Here is a 27,331-nt window from a genome sequence, read left to right as displayed (position 1 = left end):
AATATTAGCTTCGTATTTATTTTTAATGCATGTAATGCAATGATTGCTATACATTCAATGTAAATAATGAAATCAGTTTTGCTTTGGGGCAGGTAACAATGTAAACAAAACCTGAAGTCATCTTTAAAGAAAAGCCTATCACCTGTTTATCGGCCACAGTATCTAACAAGCTGCCTGGTACATGTTGGTTTAAACGAAGAGAAAGAGGCAAAGCTTAGAAAAATTGGTAAGAAAGTTCTAGCAGGAGTTGATGTCAATGAATATAGGTATGGAAAGACAGAAAAATAAATGTACCTTCCACATCAATAATTTGTGATACAAGGAGAATGGTAACTACAGAAAATAAAAGTTGAGATAGAGAACTAGCTTAGGAAAAAATGTTCAATTCTTTTTGGCACATTACTTGCATACTGGTGTCATCTTACAAATGACATATGGGCTAAAAAAAATTGACAGTGAAATATAGCATGCTTCAAGTGCCTTTCAATTATTGGATTTGAATTAAATCCAGACATCTTATCTGAAAAGCTAAGATTTTTCCTTAATTGTGAAGAAATCACAGATGCTCTCGTACCCAAAAACTACAGTTTCAAACTGAGAAATGTCAAGTAAGAATACTTCCCTTATAGTAGAAATTATACTTAACACTTTCAATTTATGAAATTATTATACATACATTATTATATCATGCATTTCTATTGAAATCCACACTGTCTAAAATGTTGCTTATGTGGACTATCTTTTCCACTAGATTTTGAGCTTATTGAGTATAATGACTGGCTATGACTCATTTCAGTATCTTCAGTACCTTGTATAGGAGATAATAAAAAGGAAGCTTGCAATGAATTGAATTACACCCTCTTGTGTTAGAGCCATAGGGATGTCCATTTATAAATGGACCTCGTAAGGTGAAAGGCTGTGAAGATTAGGACCAAGGCTTCTGACTCCATTACATCACCAAATTCATAAAAAATATTACTACCAAGAAGCTCCCAAATATTTTGACTTACCCATTATTGTATATGGCCTCTCATCCTACCTACATCTGATTGGTAGCCAGATATAAAAGTAGAAATGGAGCAAGAATCAGGAGATGTATAAATAATAAAACTGGAAAAAAGTCAGAAACTCAGTGTTTCAGATTTACTGGACAAAGCTAGATTTATTTTCCCAAGAAAGACTACATGATCTCTATATTTAAAATAATTCTTTAAGCATTAAAAGTTTCCCATTGCCATTGGAATACTCATCTCAAGATGAGTAAATTATCACCATGACTTTCAACACAAAGCTTCTTACATTTCAGCTGTCATTTTACAGAATCATACTGAAAATAAATTTTAAGCAGTTACATTGCTGTTTAATGAGTAATATTTTTGCCAAATTAGTAGCATTCAGTTTCTAGTGAGATTTCTTTATTATTTTATTCATAGAATATTTTGTAAAAGGAACATATTAAACAGAACCATTTACCTTTTAAGACTTTTCTTAAATAAAGCATACCTCTAGGAAACAATCGGCTATTATTCTCCATTTCAAGTTAAATAACTGTAATAACTTCCAGGTGTTTGATAAAAGGCACTTCCTACCACTGTATAGATCCACATACTTTCTTTAAGCTTTCCTGGCACTTAAACTTACTCAAAGGTATAAATATTTTTTTCTCAAGGATGATAGATACTAGTTATAATTAAGGCTACTGGGCTTGCATAAAAGAGGATTTGACTTAATGGGAGACTGTAATGGGATTTAACAAGGTTACTACACAATTACATAACAGGATCGATTGTGAGCAATATTCGTACTATATCACTTGTTAAGATTTAAGGAAGCAAAGACTAGATAGACGATTACTACATCTCTTGTAGTATTTACTATGAAGTGAAATAAAAACTTAAAGTACAGAACAATGTACTTAACAATATCACAAAGAAATGTATCTCAGATTTCTTTTGCCTTAAAATTTGCTACATTGGACATACTATATTTTTATTGGAATAAGAAAAGTTTAATCGAAGTCAAATTTAACCCTCCTAAAAATGCAGGATAATAAATATTTTGAGTTATCTACTATTTTATACTGGATGAAGTCTTAATAATTTTTAAATGATATATATATAGATGGTGTTTCTCACAATTAATTTATTAGTTCCAAAGTAGATCTTCTGCTATAACCAGAATTTTGAAATATACTACCATATTTTGCCATGTATAATACACTCCTGTATATAATGTGCACCCACATTTTTGGCGCAAATTTTCAGGGGAAAAAACTTTTAATTTTGTAATTCGAATTTTTATTTGTTTACATTTAGGTACTTGTTTTTTGTATTATAAAGGAATTTTGGAAATTTTTTTTAACATATTATGGTACAAGAAATTTTATATAACAAATAATTACAAAACACAAGAACAGATACAAGGTACAAGAAATTTTATGTACTGGTAACAAATTTATGATACTTATGCATCATAGAAGACGCAGGACTCTTCATGATTGTAAGTTTGTTGTAAGTTCAACAAAACCGATGATAGTATTCCAGGGTACTATTTTGCATATGGACATTGTTATTAATTTCTAGAGTTACACTTTTAACTCATAAGCATAAATAAAAGAATTAAAACCATTTATATAAATATGGAATTAGCACTACCCATGTATAATTTGCATCCTTATTTTTCCCACACAAATTTGGGTAAAGAAGTGTGCATTACACATGGCAAAATATGGTAGTTTAGCAAACCAATATCTAATATGGGTGAGGCTGTGGAAATGTCCTGTGGCTATTAATTCTATTATAAACATAGCAGTATATTTAGAATTAATAATACTTTTTAAAATTATTCCTTGGAAAACTTTTGTTGGTAATATCTTAAAATGCATTGTTTTCCACTTTCTATCTCATTTTTTTTTTTGGTCATTTAGATTAGTTAAACTATACTAGAGTAACACAGAGATCCAAATATTTAGTGTTTTAAAATCTTAAATTTTAGTTGCTGTTTTATAAAAAAATGTACTTTTCCAAAACTGCTAGGCATATGGCCAAAGACAAGAAGAAAAATGTCCCAAAATACGATAGATGAATAGCAGCTGGAATGCTACTAGTAGGAACTGGGAGAAGACGGAGAGGGGTGCAGAGCAGTCAGTGATGTGCTGGGCCCAGCTCCAATGGGAGACCCTATAGATAACATCTCTTTCCAACTCCACATTTTCAGGGCTTTTAATCTGCCATTCAGGATGTATTCACCCAATGGTAATAAGCAAGCACAACAAATAGGGGCTTCCCTGCTCCGCCTCTCCCCCACTCCCAGCTAGTCATTTACCAACATGTCACTGGGAGGAATACTAAAGAGCATCATTCCATTTCCTTAAAGCTCTTCTTAATTTCCTTTTTTATTTTTATTTTGTGCATATGAATAAACAGTAACTACATTTAAAGATGTTATTATTCAAACAACAGGATAATTCAGAGATTATCCCATGGGATGCACTGGGCAGCAAGGTAATCATAACATTTCAGTGACAATACCTTAATCATAATGGAAGGAACTGGAAGTTTCATGTCAATCCGAGGTAGTTTCCATGGGTATGAAAAAGCACTTGTGAGCTTGAGTCACAGCATGAGAACTTGCATAACTAGTCAGTGTGACTTAATTTTCCCAGAAAAGTTGATTAAATGAATAAAAGCTATCAAACCCAAATGTTGTATTTATTTTTTAATTAAATTTATTGGGGTGACAATGGTTAGTAAAATGATATAGATTTCAAGTGTACAATTCTATAATACATCATCTATATATCACATTGTGTGTTCACCACCCAGAGTCATTTCTTCTTCTATAAATATAACCAAATGTTACATTTATTTTTACGTCACATATTTTTATGGAGGTATGCTATTTTAAAATTGAGAAACTAAATAATTGCAAAAATTCCTGACTTATTTCATTTTCAGATTAACTGAGAATTAGACAAATTGGTTTGTTTTGAACATTGTAGTGCAAATTACAATTATACAATATGTACTTCTAAGAACTTGCCAGTGTGGCATAATTAATCCAAAATTGTAGTGCTAAAGATGCCACAGGGGTGAGGGTTAGCTAATATAAGTTATTGCAGATCATAGCCTTGTAATGACATTTTTTTAAATCCCCAGATATGAGCTGGTTGTCTTGATAGTGACGTCATTGTTGTAATAAAGTTGAATGCAAAAGAAGCAAAAAAAGGGCCCAGTGAATCAAAGTTTTATAATACACGTCTAGGTGCATAGAAACTAAAGGGGAAAGAAAAGATTATACAGAACCCCAAAACCAATGCCAGTCTTACAGTCCATTTTACCTATTTCTTTTTCCTACTGTCTTCAACAAACACAGAATCTATCCTGTCAGAGATCAAAGTAGCCTGGCAAAGGGTAAAACTGGTCAGCTGACACCATGTTGAGAAGTGATTGATGGTATCTCATCAGCTCCCTCCGCTGCAACCTTCTGGCCCGTGGATTAGGAGCCATTTACATGTATGAAGGACTCCTTGAAGAAATGAACACAAAACATCTTACTGAAACTTTTGTGAATGCATACAGTTTGAAGAACTTCAGGTTTGAAGGACTTCGCACTCCTATGCTCTTTGAGTCCTCATTTTCATGCCATTTATTTTAATATCTGAGTAAACAGCCAGGTAACGGGGCTCATCTTCATATGGTTTTAGTCTCCAGTTCACTACTGACTTTATTCAAGCTATTCAACCTGTCTATGCCCTTGGCTTCATTATTTCTGAAACTAAGACATCTTTTAAGGCTGGAAACAGGTTTTCAAAGAAGGCATCAGGGAAAAAAATGCTGTGAGAGTGCAGACCCACATTCACCCTCTTTACTCTGCCAACTTCCTACACTTGGCCCATCCCAGCCTGGACAGCCCTCCTTCACCTGCCCTTTGAAAAAGACACCCAGTTCATTTTATGGCCCCTGATTTACCGGAAATTGGAGTGAAGATGAGAGGAGACTGTAACAAAACTTAAATGAATGTCTTTATTATCAATTATTGAATAAAATAAAACAGTATAAAACTAAATTATTAATTGCACAAATTTGAATTTATAATCTGCCTACTTTAACCCCCAAGCACTTTTTACTTTCTGTGTTGATTTATAGTTATTTGTGAATTTGCCTCAAATTCCAGTCTGGTATCATCAGCTCATTTAGGAGAAACACATTTCTCTTTCTAGCCAGTCCCCACATAGTACTTAATGTAGTGCCTAGGAAATAGCGGATACATAACAAGAATTTATAAAACTGAATAAAGGTATAAAATATTTTTTGTTGGTAATTTAAGCTTTGGAAAATGTATATTTAAAATTTAGTATGGATTTTTAAAGTTACCCCTTTACCATATTTAATAAACATATTTTCCCCTCATACAAGGACTGTGCATGTTAAACAAATTCATGATAATACCAGCAAACATATGCTGGTATGAATTATTTTCATTCATTTGCTCCAAACAATAACTGTGAGGTATGCAGGACTAGGACCATGATCTCCATTTTATGGACAGGGAAATTGGCTTAAGTTCACAAAGTTAAAAGTGGCAGAACTAGGACTTGATCAGCATAGTTAGGCCCTAAAATATAACCCTAATTACTTCCTTAAACTATGAATTTGAATTTAATAAAGATCTCTCTTACAAATGTTAGATATCCCTAGTCTCAGGATATCTACTTCCAAAGTATCTTCCCTCTTTCCCTTCTTTTTCCACAAATATCCCAGCTTCTTTGCAATTCATACTAAAATCTGCATTCATTTGTAGGGCTGTCATAAAAAATTACCACAAACTGGGGGGCTTAAAACAACAGGAATTTTTTTGTCTCAGAGTTCTGGAGGCTAGAAGTTTGGAATTAAGGTGTTGGCCGGGACATATTTCCTCTGAAACCTGCAGTGCACAATCAATCCTTCATTGCCTCTCCTAGGTTCTGGCGTTTGCTGGCAGTTCTCGGCATTCATTGGCTTAGAGAAGCATCACTCCAATCTCTGCCTCTGTAGTATGGCCGTCTTTTCTCACATAACTTCACATTATCTTTCTTCTGCCTTCTACTTCTTATTTCTCTGTGCTCCTGTCATCTACCAACCTCTTGATCAAAACACTGCCCAATCTCAGTGACAATTTCACATTGAGTTTTAGTCTTTCACTACCCTCTATTCTTCTCAGCAGTCTTAATGACTTCAGATCCCCTGGCATCTGTCTCTTACTTAACCATCGCACCATCAATATTTTTCTTTTCCTTCCACATCGCCTCAGCCACCATCTCCCTTGACATTGGTATTACTGTATTTCCCCATGTATAAGATGCACCTTAATTTTGGGGCCTGAAATTTGAAAAAAAATATATTACATAAAGTTATTGAACTCAAGTTTTATGCATCATAAAATTTATACAACTCTTCATCACTGTCAAAACTCCCAACCATTAGCTTGTCCTCATCTGTGTCTGATGACAAATCACTGTCTTCATATATTGCCTCTCATGGCCTTCTTCTGCTGTGGCTTTTTCAGTAGGGTTTCTTCTTCCCGTAGCCAGTCTCGGATTGTTTTGTCAGTTGGAGGAGGACCAAACTTAAGTTCAGCAGCACGATTTTCATTCGCTTTTGCAAACTGGATCACTTTTAACTTGAATTCAGCACTGTACGAAAATCTTTTCTGAGCCATTTCTGCGCAGAACGTGGTAAAATGTAACCTACCGTAATATACCGGTAACAAGTGCAAAGACAACAAGGACGAAAAAGTGGGAAATGCAAGTAAAAAAATCTACAACAATGAGCACAAAAACAAGCGCGAAAAAAGAGGGAAATGCAAGTAAAAAATCTACAACCACTGTATAAGGTGCACCCAGTTTTTAGACCCCAAATTTTTCAAAAAAGGGTGTGTCTTATACATGGGGAAATATGGTAATTACTGCACTATCTCCAAAAGCTTTATTTCAAACTAATCCTCACCTCTTACACTCTTCCACCTTCCCAAACTCTTTGACCTTATTGAGACTGCCAACCTAGTGAGCACCATCCCACACCCCCATGTATTCTCACTACCCATCTTTCCCGACATCTCTCAGAATAGATTCCACGATCCACCATTATGACATCTTCACACCTTTAATTCCCTGTCCATGTCTCTCTTTCTTTTCTTTTTTCATTTTATTGCCCAGGCAAATCTTAACCAATTTAGCCCATTTCTTTAACTACTTTGAACCTGAGCAATTAAAAGTGGCTGCGGAATCCACAATGATGTCCACTGCTCTCATGTAAATTGTTGACAAATTTCAAATGCAAAACAAACACTGCTTATCAACCCTAATATACTTTCTTACTAGTTTCAGTCTCTCATTTTCCAGAAAATCTACTCATACTTTTATTTGTTCTTCAAATCTACACCCTGTTTTCCTCTTATGCTCAGTGAACTGGCCTCACACTCTTACTGAAAAAGTAAATCCATAAGGCGGGAACTCCCTGTTCTTCCTACCACCCAATAGACAACCCCTCTGCCTTCCATCCTACTATAATGCTCACACTATCAATTTTATTTCCTCACATCAAACAAATCCTTTCATACAGGTAATGATCCTCTCTATGTCCTTCAACACTGGTGTCTCTTTCTATGGAACCTCTTCCGTTAACATACGTACACGTGCTATTCTCCCCTTCCAGCTACTTTCCTTTTCACTTAATAGTTCACTAAAAAATTAAAAATAATTACTAACATTGAAAATGGTATTGTTTTATACACATGTATATACTAATAGCAGCCATATGAATTGGTACAACTAAAAACATTTCAAATCCTTAAAACAGTCATACCTGGCACTGACAATTTTCATTCTAGAATTCTTTCACATAATGTGATCTTAAACAAGTATAAAGAATATTTTAAGTTTTGTTTATTACTATCTAGTGAGGGCCAATAATTTTCATGAACCATGTAAAAATTTCCTTCTACAACTGTTCCTATCCATTTCAAAAAGACTGAGCCTTAAACATACCAACGTTTGGAGTTCAGGTTGCAAGTAAATTTTAGCTTTAAAATGCAGCATGAATCTAAAGTTATTTTGTTTAACACACCAAAGACAGAAAAATGTGTTGCTTTATTAAATTTGTCACCATGAGAAAAACGTGTTGTATCAAAGTAGCTACCCTTACTGCTCTTTTCCTCTTTGAGTACCATGAGGAAAAGAAAAAAAAAAATGTGTACACACACACACACACACAAAAAAAACAAAAACAAAAACAAAAACAAAAACAAAAAAAACAACACTCATACTTCTAATGTAAAGGCCTAGGGTGTAAGAATCCTTTTAGAATCTGGTCTACCAGAGTGATTGGTGAGGGTGAGGGGTATAATATAGGTACAATATAAAAGTTTCTCTGTTTAGTCACATGTTGAAATATCTGCTGTTGGTGTTACAGTTATTCATTCAAGATTACAAGCTGAGATTTATCCATTCACAGTAACAACCTGCGACCCAACCTTACTCTTCCTGTTCTCACAGAAGGAGAAAAATAAGGAGCTATCAGGCAATCAAGCCATGATCTACAAGGAAGCATCAGATCAGGACTGAGTCCAAATCAAGTCCTGGTGGGAGGATGAAGCAAATGGGTAATTGGTTCCAATAACATTTTGTCCATTCTGACTTAATTCAGTTGAGTCATTTAGGTGGGAAGGAGAGAAATGAAATGCACTACATATCATTGAAGTCAACCCTCTCAAGTCTATTTACAACACAATGCTTTAAGAAAAAATTGTTTCAGCATTATTCTTAACAACTACTACTAAAAACAAAGTGAATGTTTGATAATAAAGGAGAGGCTTGAATAAACTTTGGTATCTCCACTCCCATAGAATATCATGCTGTTAGTAAGAATGTGAGCAGATACTTCTGATAGGATAAGAAAACAAATATAAAATTGTATATTGTTAAAACCATTTAGGGGGAAAAAAACAACTTCATGCATAGGAAAGAAAAGTACTAAATCACTTCACTATGGCTGTTTTGGGTGGTGTGACTGGGGTCTTCTTTTCACTGTTTTTATTTTTGTTTGTTTGTTTTGTATTTACATCTTATCTAATGATCCTGAAAAATAAATTAAAAATTAAATCAGAGGAAAAAAGAAAACAACTTTAATGAAAATTAGCCAAAAAGAATATTTTGTTGTGAAAGTTGTTATGCTTTATCCCTAGGGTGAATTATGTAAGATTTCAAATGTTTCACCCCAGTACCCCCTAATATTTATCATGGAAGAATATCTGAAAGAAGGTCCCCCAAATTTGAGGTCCCTATGGTACAAAGAATCAGAGAAAGTAACTAGAATTCCCTGTGGGGCTGAGGGCTCCATTACTTGTACTCTGGTTTCCACAGACAGTTATCAATAACTAACATACTGACGGAGTCCAACATTTCTTTTTATTATAATTATTTTGGAATCTCTGGTCTTAATTTCTAGCTAAAAAGGGCTATCCTAGAGACACAAAATATGAATTTATTAATTACAGAACTTCTGCCATATATAGAAGGAACAGACTTTTTCTATGTGCTCACAAGAGATTTTGCTCATTTGTTTGATTAAAAAAGAAAGGGAAGCAGGCAAGCATGAAGACAAGTGAATAAGTGTTTAAAATCCATATAGCTTATATAAATAGTACACTTATTCCTACCTGGCATATAAAATAGAGCAGTTAAGAACTACCACCTCTGCATTTCCTTAATATGATCACTCAGCAAGTCACATTTCCAAACAATTTCACCATTGCCATATTTGATTACAAACCATCCTTAAATGACTAATCAATAGCAAACTTACTGAGGGATCAGCAAACTCTTCACAGGGGTTAAATGATTTCCACAAGGTCAGATAACAACACACAGAGCAAAAATATCCTCAGCCTTGTCCCCTATCCCAGAATACTTATTTTAATTAAGGTATAGTAAATATTCATTCTCTTCTATTGTTTTGCTGAAGATTTTCCCATTGCCTTTACATTAGGCTAGCATTTTTCAAGTTTTAGCACGTTATTAGAGCCAATTTATAATATCATTCAAAGGATTCCACAAAGATTTAACAAATGATCCACAAAAATAAGTCAATCCTGGTAGGTAAGACAAGTTGAAAATAGGGGGGTGAAGTTTTGGGAGAGAAGTGAAAGAGCAGTGGGTGGGGAGTGAGTAACAGCAGAGAGTGGTTGGTAATAAAATATGGGGGAGGGGGAGGTAAAGTCAGGGCTCCAACCATGAGCACCATCTGTATAAATCAGGCTTGGAGTTGACAGGTAATTTTGTGTGGGTCTCCAGAGAAGTGGCCCTCAGGGCTTCATTATTGATGAAGAGATTTTTCTTCAAAGTGGCCCAGTCAGGAGTGCCTCAAGGGGACATTCATAAGCACTCATAATATCAATTTCCAAGCACCTGGGAGGTAGGGACACAGATTGTCTCTTTAATTATTATGGTCAAGGGAGAGACAGTGAGAATGCTATTACACAACCAAGCTGAAATTCTCAAAGAAATAAAATTATTATAACCTAGTACAAAAAGTTTATTATCTGAATCATACTTCGCAAAGGGCATGGTTTACCTTTTCCTGGTGCAAAATAGGTGACTTCCAACTCCCTCCTTCGTAGGTCTTAAAACGTTACTTATGAAAAAATACAGTGGGTGCAGGGATGCTTAGAAATCTAGACAAGAACTTTATTTGAAGCTAATATGCTTCTTAGAGAAATTATAACTTAGTCTAGTTTGTACAAAGAGATAATCTGAGTTGTTTTTTGGGAAGTTGTTTGTTTGTTTGTTTAAATTATTGTGTAAGGATGTCTTTTCAGAAAAGAACAACTTCTAAATATCACTGAGAATGCCAAGAAATAATTTTCACCAATGCATTGGTCCTGATCTAGTCTCAAAAGCAATCAGAAAAACACTGAAGAATCAATCCACTGAAGTAAAACAGTGGGGTTGGGGCGGGGAGTCAGTCCTGGATTTGAATCTTATTCTGCAGCGTATCAGATGTAGATAATCCTGTGTAGACACATACTTCCTTTTAATCTCTTGTAGCTTACACTAGAGAGCTGGCAATACAGTGAGTATTAAAGATATTTTTAAAATAGAAACAAAAGGCAAAAGGAGTGTGTCTCTTTAATGTGACCTGAATTTCAGACGCTCCCTCATCTCATTGGTAATACTGACAACTAGAATTCAGGGACTTTCCCATAAGACATTTCTGCAACATTTTTGAATCTATCATGAGCCTCCCTCATTTATTTTAACTTCATTAACTCCCCCACATTTGAAGACTTTGATACTGATAGTGAATTCTTAGAGTTGAACAAATGCTCGCCAAATGATGTTTATATAACACACATGATATATGCAATAATAATATTTAAAATAACTACTACCATAAAAAAACATACATTTCATGTGACATATGCTGTCTGAGGCATCATATGTCCATGACTCCAATTATTGTATGAAATAATTAAGATTAAATACAAATGACAGAGGAAGAAATGACAGTCCAGGGAAGAACTCGACCACAATCACACACATAAAGAAAAATAACAGAGCCAGGATTTGAACCCAAGCATGTTTTAATATGATGTTTTTGCTTTTTTAACTAGCCATGAAATGAAGTTTGATGTTGCGAAATACAAAATAAATAACTTTATACAAAAATACTGAATTCCTAACATCAATAAATAGATACCTGCTCAGTCTAAAAGAGAGTTAAATGTTGAGTTAAATGCAGATATTTCACATTTACTAATACAGGGGTCGGCAAACTGCAGTTAGTGAGCCACATGCAATTCTTGGGTAGGTACATTCCGTCTCAAAAGTTTGCCGACCCCTGGAAGAGCCAATCCCGTCCCTCACAACAATCTAAAAATCATTTGAGAGCCACAAATATATTTTTACATAATCACCATTATGTGAATAATATCCTGTAAAAATTTTATAAATGAAACAATGATAGTTTTATTTTCATTTTCAGTTTTACTTCAGTCACAGTTCGCGAGCTGCAGTTTGTTGACCCCGGGCAGCTCTTCCTCTCAAAAGTTTGCCGACCCCTGTTCTAGTATAACGTTTTAATTAAGAGCAATGAAAGAAGTAATGATTATAAACCACAGGAAAGACACAATCCTATTAAGAGTTATCTCAGTAGTGTAACCATCTCCAGGGTATCTGTGAACACCCACACTATTGATGTTTGAAGCCAAAAACTCCTGTCTTGATACAGATGAAGTCCAGAAGGTAAACATGTCACATTTGAAAATAAAAATCCTGATTATAGATAAATTTATAATCTTAGAATGCCTTATTAAATATTTTCAAATCAAGGCAGGGTATAGATGACAGAATTTCCCTTGTCGTTTTAAGTACTAAAGGTTTCTGCCTATTTGTCATTGTGTTCATATAGCTAAGAGTCAGAAAATAAATTGGCCAATATTACTTTTCAATCTCTTTAGCTGCACTGACACCTGAACTGTATCAAATCTTTTACATTTTCTTTGTCTTATAATTTTTCTACTTACTTTTTTAGTCTCATTGTCTTTAATTTTAGTGTTTCTAATTTTGCAATTTAGGCTTACGCCAATTATTAAAAGTTTCTCACAGTAACCAGACATGTTTGTCTTACTGGAATTTCTATTTTTCAGTTCTTGTGTTGTGGCCTGTTTATATATAGAGTTTGGAAAAATGCTATATACAAATAGTTAAGGAAAGATATGATTGCTTAAAGTTCATCCCATTATCTAAGTATTTTGACTCTATATCTTCTTGGAATTCTTATTAATTCCTTATTGTAAATATTCAGCTTTCCAAAACTGATTTTTTCTTCCAAAATGTAAGAAAGGAGGCTATTGAATTCTAGCACATTTTTACAATTAAGCAACCAGTCAACACTGTGATTAAAATTAAGCAGATCCAATCTAAAAAATCTCCCTAGTGATAGATTCATTATGTCATTAATCTCACAGTTTTTAATTAAACTACTAAAACCAGTCATCTGAATTCATGTGTGGGAGGTAGAATGTTTTTAACTGTGCTGAAATATATATATATATATATATATATATATATATATATATATATATATATTCATAGTTAACTATAGAAATGTGTAGTACCTTAAAACTACAAGGAGCCATCAACAGAAAGAAGTAACTCTTCACATCACATAATCAGACACATTTCTACTTCCCAGCCAAAATGCCTTAGAAAGGAGAAATACTTTAACATAAAAATAAGTATGGTCCACTGGACAATTTAAAGTAGGGAGGATGAGCACAGTTTTAATAACTCAAACTCACAAAACAGGTTTAAAGTTTAAATTTTTAAAAAATGCTTTAAAAGCCTTAGCAAGTCAAGTAGCATTCCCATATCTGTGGTGCCAAGTCAATAAAATGAAGAAGACAAGAAAGGACTGTTACTTCTACACTGAGTAAAAACATATAAGCTTAAGTAAATGAGTAAACAGCCAATAGCTTAAGTAAAGCTGAATCCTTATTCTCTCCTTTGGATCCAGGACCTTTCTCCTTAGGGACAAAAGCCATTATAATAAAGGGAATGTTGAAATAATCTTTTGCTGTCTCTACCAATTCATTCCCCATGACTGTCCTTTTTTCAAAATACACCTTAAAATTTACTTCCTCTAAGTTGTTTCCATTATACTCCATTTTCCAAATCTATCATTTTATTACCTTATTTTCTTAATTAATAAACACAGAACATTCTCAGTTATCTCCTCAAATGAACCGCTGTATAAGTAATTCAGAAACCATTTTTATTTTACTCCAAATGCATTGCAATTTTGTGGACAATGGAATGAAATCCATTATTATTCAGGGTAAATTTGAAATGAGCTAATAACCCCTTAATACTAATTGGTAATTCAAGGGACTTGACTTATGATTGTGGACGCAGTAGAGTGGTAGGTAGGAATCCAGTTTGGTTGTAAATGTTTACCAAAATTACTAGTATTCTAAGAGTTAAAAGTTTCTTGAAGCTGCACACATTTTCCTTCAGCTGCACTTTTATAGTCTGTTCTCAATAACCTACGTCAGTGGTGGAGAACAAGATAACAAAGTCTTCCAAAGTCATGCTTACTTGCTTTTAAATGTGCAGATACTATATTGGGTATTAATTCAAATTAAATAAAATACTGTGAAAGTACTGCTGATGTCAGGGAAAGTGATCCACGTCTGATATTCACCTTCTTTGTAACCTTCCCAGGAGAATTCATATTCAAAAGTCATCTTTGATAAAATTCAGCTGTATCCAAAATGTGAATCTACAAAGTAACTTTTCAAACTATATAGATACTGCTAATGAACTTTAGAATACTAATTAGTTCATTGGCATTGATGTTCCTGATATATTTTTATATTTTTATTTTTTAACATATTTGTCCTTTTTCCTGACAAGAAAATGTCAACTTGTGACATTTGTTAATTATCTTTTCCATTATTTTCCTTACTTAACATATTATGCAAATGTGACTTAGAGAAGCTTGGTAACTAGCCTAAAGTCAAGGGCTAAACAGGGGTGAACTAGACCTTAACCCCAGGCAGTGAGCTCCAGATTCTTGGCTCTGAACCATATAGAGCCTGGAAAAAAATGTGACCTCTCTTGCAACTTCTCCCATTATTACATGAAAACAACTTTCAAGAATATGAGCTAGGTCTACTGCCTAATATCTATTATCTACTAATACATCCGTTCTATGCCTATCTTCCAGCCCAGGGACATTCCAGTTTTGGAGTTTAGTGACCTGATTTTTTTTCATGCTCCCAACCCTTCAACCCTGATGTGATGTTGGATTGAGGCTAGAAATCATGGAGTGAGCACACAAAGCAACTTTTTATACCTCAATAACCTTTTTCCTCAGAAACAAAGATATTTCCTGGCTGCTTCGCTGAAACCTAAAGTTCTGTAGATAGCTTTCAGGGAAAACTAAATCACTACTATAGTGGGTTGTCACCATCGCTTTCTGTTCTTTTCCCATTTATCAAGTGAACATGTATTCTGTTTCATACTGATAAATTTTTTTTAAAGATTACTTCCTTCTCCATGTATTTGAAACTAAGGCAATGGTCACAATCAGATCAATCGCTAGACAATAGGTTTAATAAATTCATTCAAGGAAAGCAAATCCAATGTATGCATTCAAATTGGACAGAAAACTGATCTTTCATAATTTATTCTGATTCTTCAAACAAAAGTGAACATTTGTGAGTCAAGACATCTACGCTTGAATGTGTTCCTCTAAGCTTAATGTATTTTTCCTCACTGCACTATATTTTACGATTTCATACTCTTTCACGGTACTCATGAATCACGGGTATTGCTTTGAGGAAAAAGTAAGGTACTATGTGTGATGAAAGATGTTACTGATTAAAGTGTGTTGCATATATGAACAACAGAAAAGCTGGAAAACCTTGAAAACCACTGTTCTAGATTATAAGTAGTATCGGGCAGACTGGTCACATAGACTAACATTAGATTGAGGTGAGTACGTATGAGGGCTTGGGTTTCTTTAACAGTCTAGGTTGAAACAATATATGACATTAAGCCAGTCACTTAATGTTTCACTGACATTATTTTTCTTTATGTAATGTGGTTAAGAACTGATTTCAAAGACAACTGCAAGAGAGTACAGAGAAAGAAATCAGTTAAGCAGATAACATGCCATTCTGAAATTCAAAAGTCAAAAGCCACCTGTCCTCTCACACTTGTATTTCTGAAATCGGTATTGCCTGAATGCTGCTGTCAGAAGTTGCTATTATTGACTGCATAGGGGGAAAAAAAGGATTAGATTAAGTCACAGCAACAAGGACCAGAAGGATTATGACATAAATGAAGTATCTTTTACCCTGTGCATACATAAGTAAATACTAGGTTAAATGTATCATATTGATTAAAATGAAAGAGTAAATTATCCACAAAAAAACCCCACAAATAAATTAACTGGAGAGGTCCACATAACATACTTTTGCTCTTGTTACAAACACGGATTTTTCAAGCCAGTCTATGGAGTTTGGAGAAAACACTACTACCAACCCCCAAACAGGACACAAAGTTCTAACCAATGACATGGCAAAATGTGGCAAAAGCAGCTATTCTGCAAACAGGTGGTTTTTAAACTTTTACTTGAGCTACTGAAAGGACTGAGGAAAGGAAATTTTTGTCATTTCTAAAGAACACATACACACACATGTACACACAAATCTTACCAGAGTAGGAGAGTGCAATAAAGAAAAACCCCAAACAAAACACAACAACAAAAAAAAACTAAAAACCAGTTATCTCAGACATGCTGACATGGGCTAGTATGTCTAAAGTCACTGTGTATAATTAAATCCTTCTCCTTTCATACATAAAGGTCCTAGGGAGAACGCGATCGTTTCAGGTAAGACCTTATTCACAGGAAGAAAGATAATATTTATACAGAAACAGACTGCAAGAGAGAATAAAAAACTGTTGTAAGAAGAGAAAAAACACGGTTTATTTATGTTTGTCTGGCGGCACTGCATGTTTCATGTTCTCAATACTTTGTTTCATTCTTCCCTGTGTCAAATTATTTTATAAGCAATACTATGGCTAATCGGTGACGCACAGATCTCCTGTACATGCTCCACTTTGGCAAATATTCAGGATTCAGGCAATGGAGGTGGGGGCAGCACACAGGTGTCCCGAAACGCATACAACTGGCGGAAGGGGAGGTATGGAGAGACCCGGCTGGGAAATGGGCGCTCCGCCTCTCTCCAACTTTTGTGCTTCTTCAGTCCCGCCAAGTCAGAGCAGGGCAGGACACGCTTCCTTAGTCCCCTCCGAAGTAAACAGCCCAGCCCCAGCCCAAGGGCACCCGCTCCAGCCTTGGCGCTCCTCCACTGCGTCCCCGCCCGCCCGCACGCCCACCGGAGCGGGGCTCTGGCGGTCCCGCCACCCCGCAGACCTCCCGCGGAGGCCAAGTTTCCCTGTCTCCCACGCTTCCCCCGGCGCGGCGGTGGCCACGGGGCCTTCCCAGCCCCCGCCCCCCAGCTGGGACCCCCCACCCCCACCCGCCTCCGGAGAGCCAGCGCGCAGTCGGTACCTCGATGTCCGCCGTGTCCTTGCTAAGCACAGGGGCCATGGCAGTGCCTACAGTCCGGAGTCCCCTAGAGACAGACCCTCCGTGCGTCCTCAGGCTTCAGTCTGAGACCCAAGCGACAGCGGGCAGAAGCGCGAGTGGAAATAGCAAGCCCAGGGCGAGCTGCGCGGGGGCGGGGCGGGCGGGCGGTGACGCCCGGGGCGAGGGCGGGGCGAGCTGTGAGGCCACGCCCCGAGGGCAGGGCTGGCGCTCCGCCCCGCGGCTCTGGCGCCCGCTTCAGCCCGCTGAGCTGCCCAGAAGGAGAGCAAGCAGCCTTTGGTCGCCTGTCCGCTTCCCTACCCCTACGTTGACAGCTTGTTTTTCTTTTGCAGGCGGAAGGAAGGGTGGGAGAGAATGCTCGCTCTGGGAATTGGTCTTTGCTCTAGAAACCGTTAAAGGCTGATCTAGGTAGGCGAGGACCAGATACGACAGCCCACGGATTAAAGGTAGAAATAGTCCGCGCTCTAAGTAATAAATTGTTCCTTTTCTTTCCTTCCGCAAGAGCCCCGCGAGGAGCAGAAACATTGCATTTCAGGAACTCTTCAGGGATAAGGTAGTAAATGTTCCTCCATCCCATCCAACAAATAGGCTGGCAAGGCCCTGTACTGAGGTGGAGAAGGCCGGGGCGCGGGTCTTCTGAGAGTTGACAATCCCTGGAGGCATGGAAAAAGGATGTGAGGAAGCCCGGCCAGCAATAAATCCTGCAAGCCAGGAGAGACAAGTAGTAGGTGCTGCAGATGGTACAAAAATCAAGGTTGTGTTCTTTGCAGAACAATCCATTCTCATGGCTCTTTAAAAAAAAAATATTCTAAAATGTGAAGCTCTTTTGAAGACTTGTTCTTTATGTTTTGTTCTAGAGCTTGCGTGCGGCATGGGAGGCATTTCATTTACAGGTGGTCTCAAGCCAGAAAATATTCACCTCATCTGTAAGTATATCTGTACTCCAGACTTTCCTTCTTCCCCAGTTAGATATAGATGCACCACTCACCCTTCTCCCATAACACTTCCTCCTTACTTCTATTAAGGCTTTTTGATCATACTTCTTAATGCTCTTGACTAGCTTGTGAGCACTTTGGATTCAAGTATTTCCTCTTTATTGTTATTCTTTCTTTTGTTCCTTCATCACTTCATTCAACAAGTATTTACTGAACATTTTCAATGTGCCAAACATTGTATTAGGTGCTTTGGATATAGACACATCACTTTAATGGAGATAATATTCAGAGTAAGCAAGTAAACAAAGTAATAACAGAGTGTGATTCCTGCTTGGAAGATAAAACAGGAATAGGACAGAATAATAGAGTGTGGGTGCTCAATAGCTTGGGTGGTCAGGGAAGACTTCTCTAAGCAAACCATCAGGTTACCTTCCAGAACCTGGAATTTACTAGAAAGTAGGTACATTTTTTCTTGTGTCAGCCATTGGTTACTGCCACCAAGCCAATACCAACAGGAGTCGACTATCTAGAGTGTACTAAAAGGAGAAACTATTCAGATGAACAGTTTATAAAGCTGGGAAACAGCCTCAGGAGGAAACTGTTAAGTGCCCTCCCCAAGATAAAGGGGATGCCACTTTATATAGAGAAAGTACCCACCCTGGTCCCCGAGTTGGTCCATTTTCATGCAAATAAGGACTACAAATTTCACAGTTTTGTCCAAATAGCACTGTCCTTATTGGTCATCATGGAGCCACTCTTGTCAGTAAAGATGCAAATGAGGATATGGTTGTACAGGTTCAAATAGATGGGGCAGGTCTCAGCCTATTGGTCAAAAATGATTCCAGGAACTTCTTTATAAGGGTTGGGTCAGCCATCAGGGACAAGGTGCAGGAGGTTTGGCAGCTGAATCTGTGGCCCTACCTTGTTATGCAGCCTATGTGAGAGGGTCTTATCAGCAAGGGCTGCGAGACTCTGATTATGAATTTGAGCCAGTTAACCAAAGAGCCTTTCTTGGCATGTACAAGGACTGACAAGTTTGCGAACTTGTTGCAACAATGTTGCTAACCTTTTTTGATATCAGAGGGGTTATTCATTATGAATTTGTACCAACTGGACAAACAGTTAACCAAGTTTACTATTTGGAAGTGCTGAAAAGGCTGTGTGAAAAAGTTAGATGACCTGAACTTTTCTCCAACAATTCATGGCTCTTACATCGCGACGATGCACCAGCTCACATTACATTGTCTGTGAGGGAGTTTTTAGCCAGTAACAAATAACTGTGTTGGAACACCATCCGTGCTCACCTGATCTGGTCCTCAATGACTTCTTTCTTTACCCGAAGATAAAGGAAATATTGAAAGGAAGACATTTTGATAACATTCAGGACATCAAGGGTAATACAACAGCTCTGATGGCCATTCCAGAAAGAGATCCCAAATTGTTTTGAAGGGTGGAATAGGCGCTGGCATCAGTGCATAGCTTCCTAAGGGGAGTACTTCGAAGGTGACCGTAATGATAGTCAGCAATGAGGTATTTTTCTAGGATGAGTTTGCAGACTTAATTGTCTGGCTTCATATAATTCTTCTCAGAGTCAACACTTAACTCAAATAGTATTATTAAGAAACACTAGAAAGTTACATAGAAACCTTGGAATCATTCTTGAACCCCTTTTTCTCCCACATTTAATCTGTCCCAAAGCTCTCAGGATTCAACTTCCTAAATAGATCTTGGAATATTTCTTCATTTCTCCATCTTCATTGCATCCACTAAGGTCCAAGCTGCTGATATTACAGCTTCAACTCTTACCCCTCTCCCCTCCAGATTGAGCTTTAAAAAGTATTAAATTGACTCAAAACACACACACACACACACACACACACACACACACACGCACGCACACACTCATAAATCCTTCAATGGTTCCCATTACAATCAGAATAAAATATAAACTCCATGTTGGCCTCTGAATAACCTGCCTTTTCCTCCTTCTACAACCTCTCCAAAGGCCCCTCTTGCCATGACTAGTATGTTCCAACCACAAAGTAATCTTTCTATCCTCCAACCATTTTTCTCCCTTGGAGCACTCTTCCCATTCTACTCATTCTTTTTTTTTTTTTTTAAGATTTTTATTGGGGAATTGGGGGAATGGGAACTGCGCTGGGGAATTGGGGTAAGGGGAACAGACAAGTTGCTGTCCTTTTGTTCTTCAGTCTAGTTGTGGAGGACGTTGCTTCACTTGGCCCAAGTTGGCACCATCACTGCGCTCTTCCCGGGTGAGGCAGATCAGTCGCCGGCTTCTGGACGACCGCGCACGGCAGCTTCTAGCCGCTCACGCTGGCTGTTGGCTAAAAAAGGTAGCCCATGGCAACCCACTGCAGCAGGGGCTGCAGCCTATTCCGTCGCAGGTGACTCACGGCAGCCCAGCTCCAGGTTGAGCTGTTGTTCAGCATCTTAGCTGTAGAGGGCAGTGTCACTGGCCCTCATATGTGGGATCCGAACCGGGGCCCTCTGGCGTCCCAAGCCAGCTCTTAACAATCGCGCCATTCGGCCGGCCCCCCATTCTACTCATTCTTTAGCATTCTCAGAGAAGCCTTCCTTGAGGCACCCCCACACCAACAAAATTAGACCCATTCTGTCTATGTTGTACTTTCTCATAACACCTTATTTTTTCTTTATAGCCCTGTCAGATTTTATTTGCATACTTATTTGAGGGAGAGTTTTTAATACTTGTCTCCCCTTTAGAATGTAAGCTCCAGGAAGAGAGGGCACATGTCTGGCTTGGTTGTCTACTGGATATTCAGTTTCTAGCCTAGGACTGATAGAAGAGTAAAAGGATATACATGTATATGTATATATACATGTGTAATGTATATATAACATGATATAAAATTATAATGTATATGGTTCCTTCTCCAATTTAACCAGAAAGACTCAATGTCAATTTCTTAACCTCCAGAGATATGGACTCATGTGTTCTTTTAGGTTGCACTCTAATATAAATCTTATCAATCCATACTTTAGTTGTTTTATGAGTACAAGTGTTCAAGTTATCCTTAAGAGCTAGACACTGTATTTCCATATTTGTTTTCTGTGATTATTATTCTCCTAAACACCATAGAAGATAAACCCCCAATACAATGTCTTTACAAATGTAAGAGGTTCTTCAGTGACACTCAATAATTAAATACAGAATTTAAATGCTATTTTACCATCTCCCCCAACCTCACCAAACAGATGCATTCTGTTCCGAGATATTTAATTAAGGCATCTAATCACATTGTTCACCTATACTCTATTATCAGCAATTGAATCTAATAATATTTTAAATCCACTGAAATCCCACATTAAACACAGTTGTACCTGTAAATAATCCAAGCTGTTTAAAGCTAACTGCAAATGCATTCACACCACTTTCTACAAGTTCTAAATTATTATGGCATTTTTCAAGCTGTCCCTCCATCTGGAAGACAGTCAAATATCAGGTGTTCTATATTAATTTTTTGTCGGCTTTGAAGAGACAGTTCATATAATTATATACAAATTACCAGAATGTATCTCAGCTTAATATTATAGTTTACATTACATGAATTATTATTGTTATTATTATTACCATAGTCAGAAGGAAAGCTTATGAGCCACCTTTCATGTCTGTAAAGTTATTCAGTGCCGTAAGTCTAGAAACACATTAAAAATTCAGACTTCCCTATGCTTTTATTTTCCCCTTCTAGTCTAGCATTAAGCAATTTTTCAAAATACTCTTTGGAATGTAATTTTCTGCCAAAAACGTCAGAGACTTTGATTGATCAAGGAGACCTATTTTCCTCCCTTCTGATTTTCTAAATCCAGGTTAACGCCTATCCAAACTGACCAAGAGAATAAAGACTAAAAATCAGCTGAGTCCAAATATTTCTAGTATTCCTACTCAAACCGCTCATAACGTATATATTAGTTCTATTTTATGGATAAACTTGGGGTGATTTATTCAGCTACATATACCATGTATCCTGTATGAGTGCACGTGCATACACACACACACACACAGGTTCTACATATATGCATATGTATGATGTGGTACCATAAAAAGCACAAATAACACAGAGAAACTATAAATCTCTCAGAAATTTATTCAACAGTTATTTATTGTGTGCAATTGCTTCAGGCACTGTGACAAGCATTAGTATTACCTCCGTGTATAATAAAGACATTGTCCTTGTCATCACAAACCTTAAGCCACTAGCTCAAAAACACACTGTCACTTAATGATTTTGAGTAAGCTATCTAACTTAATGGGATTATTGTGAGCGTTAATAGCAAAATGCGTGTGATAGTATTTTGTATGATTGATGTATGATTGACTAAGAATGATTTGGGGTAAAATGCAGTGGGACTAAGTTTATAGACTTTTCTGACTTACAGCAGGAAAATAACATCTCTTAGAATGAGTATTGACTGAATCCCCCTCATTACCTCTAGGTTTTTTTCTTTAAGTTTATTGCTTCTCTCTCACCATCAAAAGTTACCATAATTCTGGCAACTGGCATTTAAAGCTGTCACTTTGTTTTCTTGCTAGAATTTTACTCTTTCGTAGTTTCAAGTACATTTAAATTTGGAATTAAGACAGAACCTTCTTTAAATGATTTATTGTTCCTTTTTGTTATCTGTAGTGGATGCTGTGATGTGCCTCACAGATCCGCATTATTCCCCACAACCTGTTCACTACTGGGGTTCTCATTCTCATTCCCACAGCTGCTGGGAGTGGTGGTTGATAGCTCTCTGCTGAGTCCTTCCCTGGAAATTGTCCCTGGCCAAAAAGAGCCATTCACCTAAGAGTCATGCCTCTTCCTAGGGTAACAGACCTCCAATGATTGCTTGATGTGGGGCTATGGAGGCCTGAGCTAGCCTCAATTCAAGACAACTTTGAGGGGCCATCCCAACTTCAGAGGTCCCTCGAGGGACCTGAGATATTAGTCGGGATGACAATGGAGTTCAACTTCCCCCTCTGTCCATCCTGCCTCAGGCCCACCCTCACAAGTCCTCGTGCAGACAGCACTCCCCCATAAATAAACTTCCTGCATGCACATTTGTGTTTCAGAGCTAACTTCCCAGAGGACCTAAGCTGTGTTTATCACCACTGTATGTCAGGTAACTGTTAGAATAGGAGTACATTGCACATAAAATGTACTTAATTATCCACATGTCTGGACATAAAAATTGACTCATCTAATAAAGCCTCATCATTTATTTCAATGTTCTGAGATATTCCTACCTTTGTTCATCCATTTATTCATATCACAAATAACAGTGTGCCTCATATATACTCGGTACAGTGTAAAGTACTGCAGGTGCCATGGTGAGCAAAATAGAAGTGAGCTCTATACTCACACAGCTTGCAGGTGAGTTAGGGAAATGAATATCCATCAAGTAATCGCACAAAAATATAACATTTACCGTGAATAACGACATCAAGAAAGAATAGAGCACTGTTATAGCAGAGGGACCTGAGAAATCAGTAAAGGACTCCTTGACGACATGACTTGCTGCTAAGATCTGAAGGACAGTAGGAGTGAAAAAGGAAAAAAAATAAAAAAGGACTTGAAAAGTAAATGGCTCTTTGTTTATTTAAAAAAAAAAGAAAGAAAGAAAGAAGAAGAAGATCTAAAGCATTCCAGGCATGGAAGTAACCTGGGCAAAGGCTCCAAGGCCAGAGATATCCTCACAGAAGGAAAGGTAGGCTGTGATAGCTGGAGTTCAAGCAGTGAGAGGGGAGCGTGGCCCAGTGTGAAGCTATAGAAATGAGAATGCCATACAGCGTTTCAGTCTTAGTTTAGGAATTTGAATTTTATCCCATAAGAAATGAGAAGCCACTGAAGTTTTTTAAAGCAGAGGAATAACATGATCAAATATGTATTTTGAAGTATCACTCTGATTGCAATGTATATACAATTGCATATTCATATACTCACTTGGGTGAATGTGTGAAAATCAACCCAAGCAAGTCGTTTCTGAGGATGGACTCACTCTTTTTCTCCACATGCTAGCCTGGGTGAATTTCTTACCATATATCAAATGCTATTGTTATTGAGCATTTTTCACATATACAAAGCAGGGCTCTGTGTTTAATCAGCATCTGGAAAGAAAACCTATACCCCAGAAGGATTTCTGTCTTTCAGTCAGTGGCTGTCTTTCTGTTTTCCAACATAAAACTATAATGATCCATTTTTAAACATCTGAATAATGAATGATATGCTGTTCTTGTTCTGTAGTTTGTTTTCATGATCACCACCTCCCTTAGACTGCAAGCTCCTTGGTGGTTTTGAGTGTGTCTCATCTTTTTATTTGCCTGCCTAACACAGTACACCTAGTAATAGTAGATACATAAATATTCATGAAAAGTATTCATTATTACTCTCTCTAAACATGACAGAAGGTATGGAAAGCCTACGGGGAAACTATTTCTAGTAATATAAAACTAGATAAAGGGCATTAATGGGCAATTTACTCACTAAAAAAATAATACAAGTGGTTGATAAAGAAGTAAAATTGTATCAACTGAGCTAAAAATGACAATTATAATGAAATACGATTTTTCATCTATCAAATTGACAAGAATTGTTTAAGGCATGGTTAAGGAAAATTAACAGATTCATAAGATTCTAGTCTGAGTAAAAAGTTGGTATAAGTATATACACAGAGAGGTTTAGCAATACATAGCCAAACATTAAACATGTGCATTTTCTTTGATGCAACAACTTCATTTCTGGTATTTTTATCTTAAGACGGGGCATTTAAATTGTTTAAATGCATGTTGCCAGGGTTTAAACCATTGAAATCAACTTTTATACTGTGTTTCTTTAAAAATTTATAACAAATTCGCTAACTATTCTTGTGAGCTAAAATGTTCGGGAAATACTCACCATAGAGCCTAGTAGTGCTTGAGGGTGTGATACCTCTGGAAACATTCCCCCTTAATGTATAGACGCAAATCTGCATCACCAGTCCACTATGTGTTAAGAAAACAATTAAGCTTATAGCAAAATTTACCTAAAGATATGGTTCAATCCAAAGTTGTTTATGCAAAAATAAAAGGTAACAATATAAATGTCATACAATAGTTGAGTGGTCAATAAATGTATTGAATTGTATCAATTCAATTTTATGCAGTCTTTGAAAATGAAGTTGTAGAATATTAACAGGAAAAAAATATTAACAATATGTAGTAGAATATACAGCAGTCCTCCCTTATCCATGATTTTGTCTTTTGAGGTCTCTGTTACTTGTGGTCAACAGTAGTCCAAAAATATTAAATGGAAAATTCCAGAAATACATAATGCATAAATTTTAAATTGTGTGCCTGCACTGTTCTTAGTAGTATGATGAAACCGCGCAAGTCCCACTCACTCCTGCCTAGGAGAACATGAATCTCCCCTTTAGTCAGTGTCTCCAAAATATAGACTTCCCCCGCCCACCCATTAGTCACTTTATAGCCACCTTGTATATCAGATCAACTGTTGAGGTATCCCAGTGCTAGTGTTCATCACCCTTATTTTACTTAATAATGGCCCCAAAGTGCAAAAGTAGTGATGCTGGCAATTTAGATACACCGAAGAGAAAGTGTTGTGTTTTTTTAAATGAAAATGTGAAAGTTCATGACTTAATAAAGATAAAAAATTGTGTGTTGAAGTATGCTGAAGATCCACAGTAAGGATGAATCTTCTATCAGTGAAATTGCCTAATTTATAAACTAAACTTTATCATAGGTACTTATGTATGTAGAGGAGAAAACATATATATGGTTCCATACTATGTGCTGTTTCAGGCATCCACTGGGGGTCTTGGAACGTATCCCCTGATGGTAAGAGGGGACTACTATATCAAAGAACATATGAGAATATAGTGTCAAATACATGAAAAAAATAACAAATATGTCTAGGTTAATTATAGGAAAAAGCAAAAGTTATTTAAAAACTTCATTTCATTATAAGCAAATACACAAACACAGATAACTTTTATAAATTTGTAGGTATAAGCATGCATTCAGACATTTGTTATTCCTACCATGGTGCTTGGCACATTTTTAGACATTCTGTAATTTTTATATGAAGTGTTGTATATGAAAAATGGAATACCAAAACTGTCTATACTATTTTCAGTCCATTCCATGAACATAATTATTAATATCATCAGATTCCTTGAAGGAAATCTTTTGAGTTATAGAAACTGGCAAATAGAATTAGTAATAATCATCATAATCCTGGATACATTTTTTGTTGTTGTTATAGAGACTGGCAAATGAGAATAACTACTTAAGCTTTATATAACTAGACAAAATAATCTGAATGTTTGAATAGTGTTCTGTTATAAAATAATTGTTTGAATGCACTGATTTATTTAATCTATAAAAGCAATAAGCATGTCGATCTTTGATTGCAAACCTATCATCATGGCTTCCCAATTCACTCAGCAGAAAAAAGTACTTGCTGTGCTCTACAAAGCATGTATCATCCAACTGCTTGTTTCCTCTCTCCCCCTAAGTCCTACTATTCTTGTTCATTTCAACTCCATCCATCCACATAGGCTTTTTCACTTGCAGTTTCCTCTGCCTGCAATGATATTCCACCAGATATTTCAATGGCGAGCCCCTCGTCAGCTTCAAGTATTTACAGAAAGTGCACCATTTTGGTAAGGTCTTCTCTGACCACCATATTTAAAATTGTAGCTCCCATGTTTCATATTCAATATCCCCCATTCCTTGCTTTGTTTTTCTCCATGGCACCTTCTACAAATTGACATCCTATTTGTCTTAATTATGTGTCTGCTCATCACATGCCTTCCTCTGCAGGAATGTGAAATCCATAAGGTTGCTTTGCTCACCGCTGTCTCTCCAGTGCCTGGACCAGTGCCTAACACACTGTACATACTCAACAAATAGTTTGGATGAATGCTTGAAACAGCTAGTAGGTTATAGCCCCTTATCATTTTTTCATACTTCTGTATTAGCACTTAATATTGAATATTGTACATTTATTTGTCTGTTTAACCCACCAGAGGGAATTGTTCAAGGCAAGGACTATGTCATATTAATCTTTGAATCGCCAGCTTACATAATGTCTAGAAATAAGCAGGTGTACTCAAATATGTGTTGAATGAATGAACAAATAGACTAAAAATCAGTATGTTTGTGTACTTTCCCAATAGCTCTCACACCAATGCATCTTTAGATGTTTAAGTTGAATTTTATCA

At 36.7% G+C, this 27,331-nt stretch overlaps 1 protein-coding gene and 1 long non-coding RNA gene across 4 annotated transcripts in view; one reads left to right on the top strand and one right to left on the bottom strand.

The window, feature by feature from the left end:
• DPYD (dihydropyrimidine dehydrogenase) overlaps positions 1 to 17,287 on the bottom strand; it is an 870,205-nt gene extending 852,918 nt beyond the window's left edge. For both annotated transcript variants that reach the window (XM_019648865.1, XM_019648864.1), the window contains exon 1: positions 17,121 to 17,287. In XM_019648865.1, coding sequence (XP_019504410.1) covers positions 17,121 to 17,159 — 39 coding nt within the window. In that variant the 5' untranslated portion in view covers positions 17,160 to 17,287. The remainder of the gene's footprint in view (positions 1 to 17,120) is intronic.
• Positions 17,288 to 17,405: 118 nt separating this feature from the next.
• LOC109386002 (uncharacterized) overlaps positions 17,406 to 27,331 on the top strand; it is a 34,382-nt gene continuing 24,456 nt past the window's right edge. The window contains exons 1-4 of one of the 2 annotated variants that reach the window (XR_002124710.1): positions 17,406 to 17,564; positions 17,659 to 17,910; positions 18,014 to 18,082; positions 20,302 to 20,341. This is a non-coding gene — a long non-coding RNA (uncharacterized LOC109386002). Of the gene's footprint in view, positions 17,565 to 17,658; positions 17,911 to 18,013; positions 18,083 to 20,301; positions 20,342 to 27,331 lie in introns of those variants that run through there. The other variant, XR_002124709.1, reaches the window with a different exon arrangement.

Source organism: Hipposideros armiger, unplaced genomic scaffold (assembly GCF_001890085.2).
Source record: "Hipposideros armiger isolate ML-2016 unplaced genomic scaffold, ASM189008v1 scaffold_127, whole genome shotgun sequence".
NCBI classification, from domain to species: Eukaryota; Metazoa; Chordata; class Mammalia; order Chiroptera; family Hipposideridae; genus Hipposideros; species Hipposideros armiger.
Note: the sequence above shows the minus strand (reverse complement) of the source record. Positions and strands in the feature narration are given on the sequence as shown.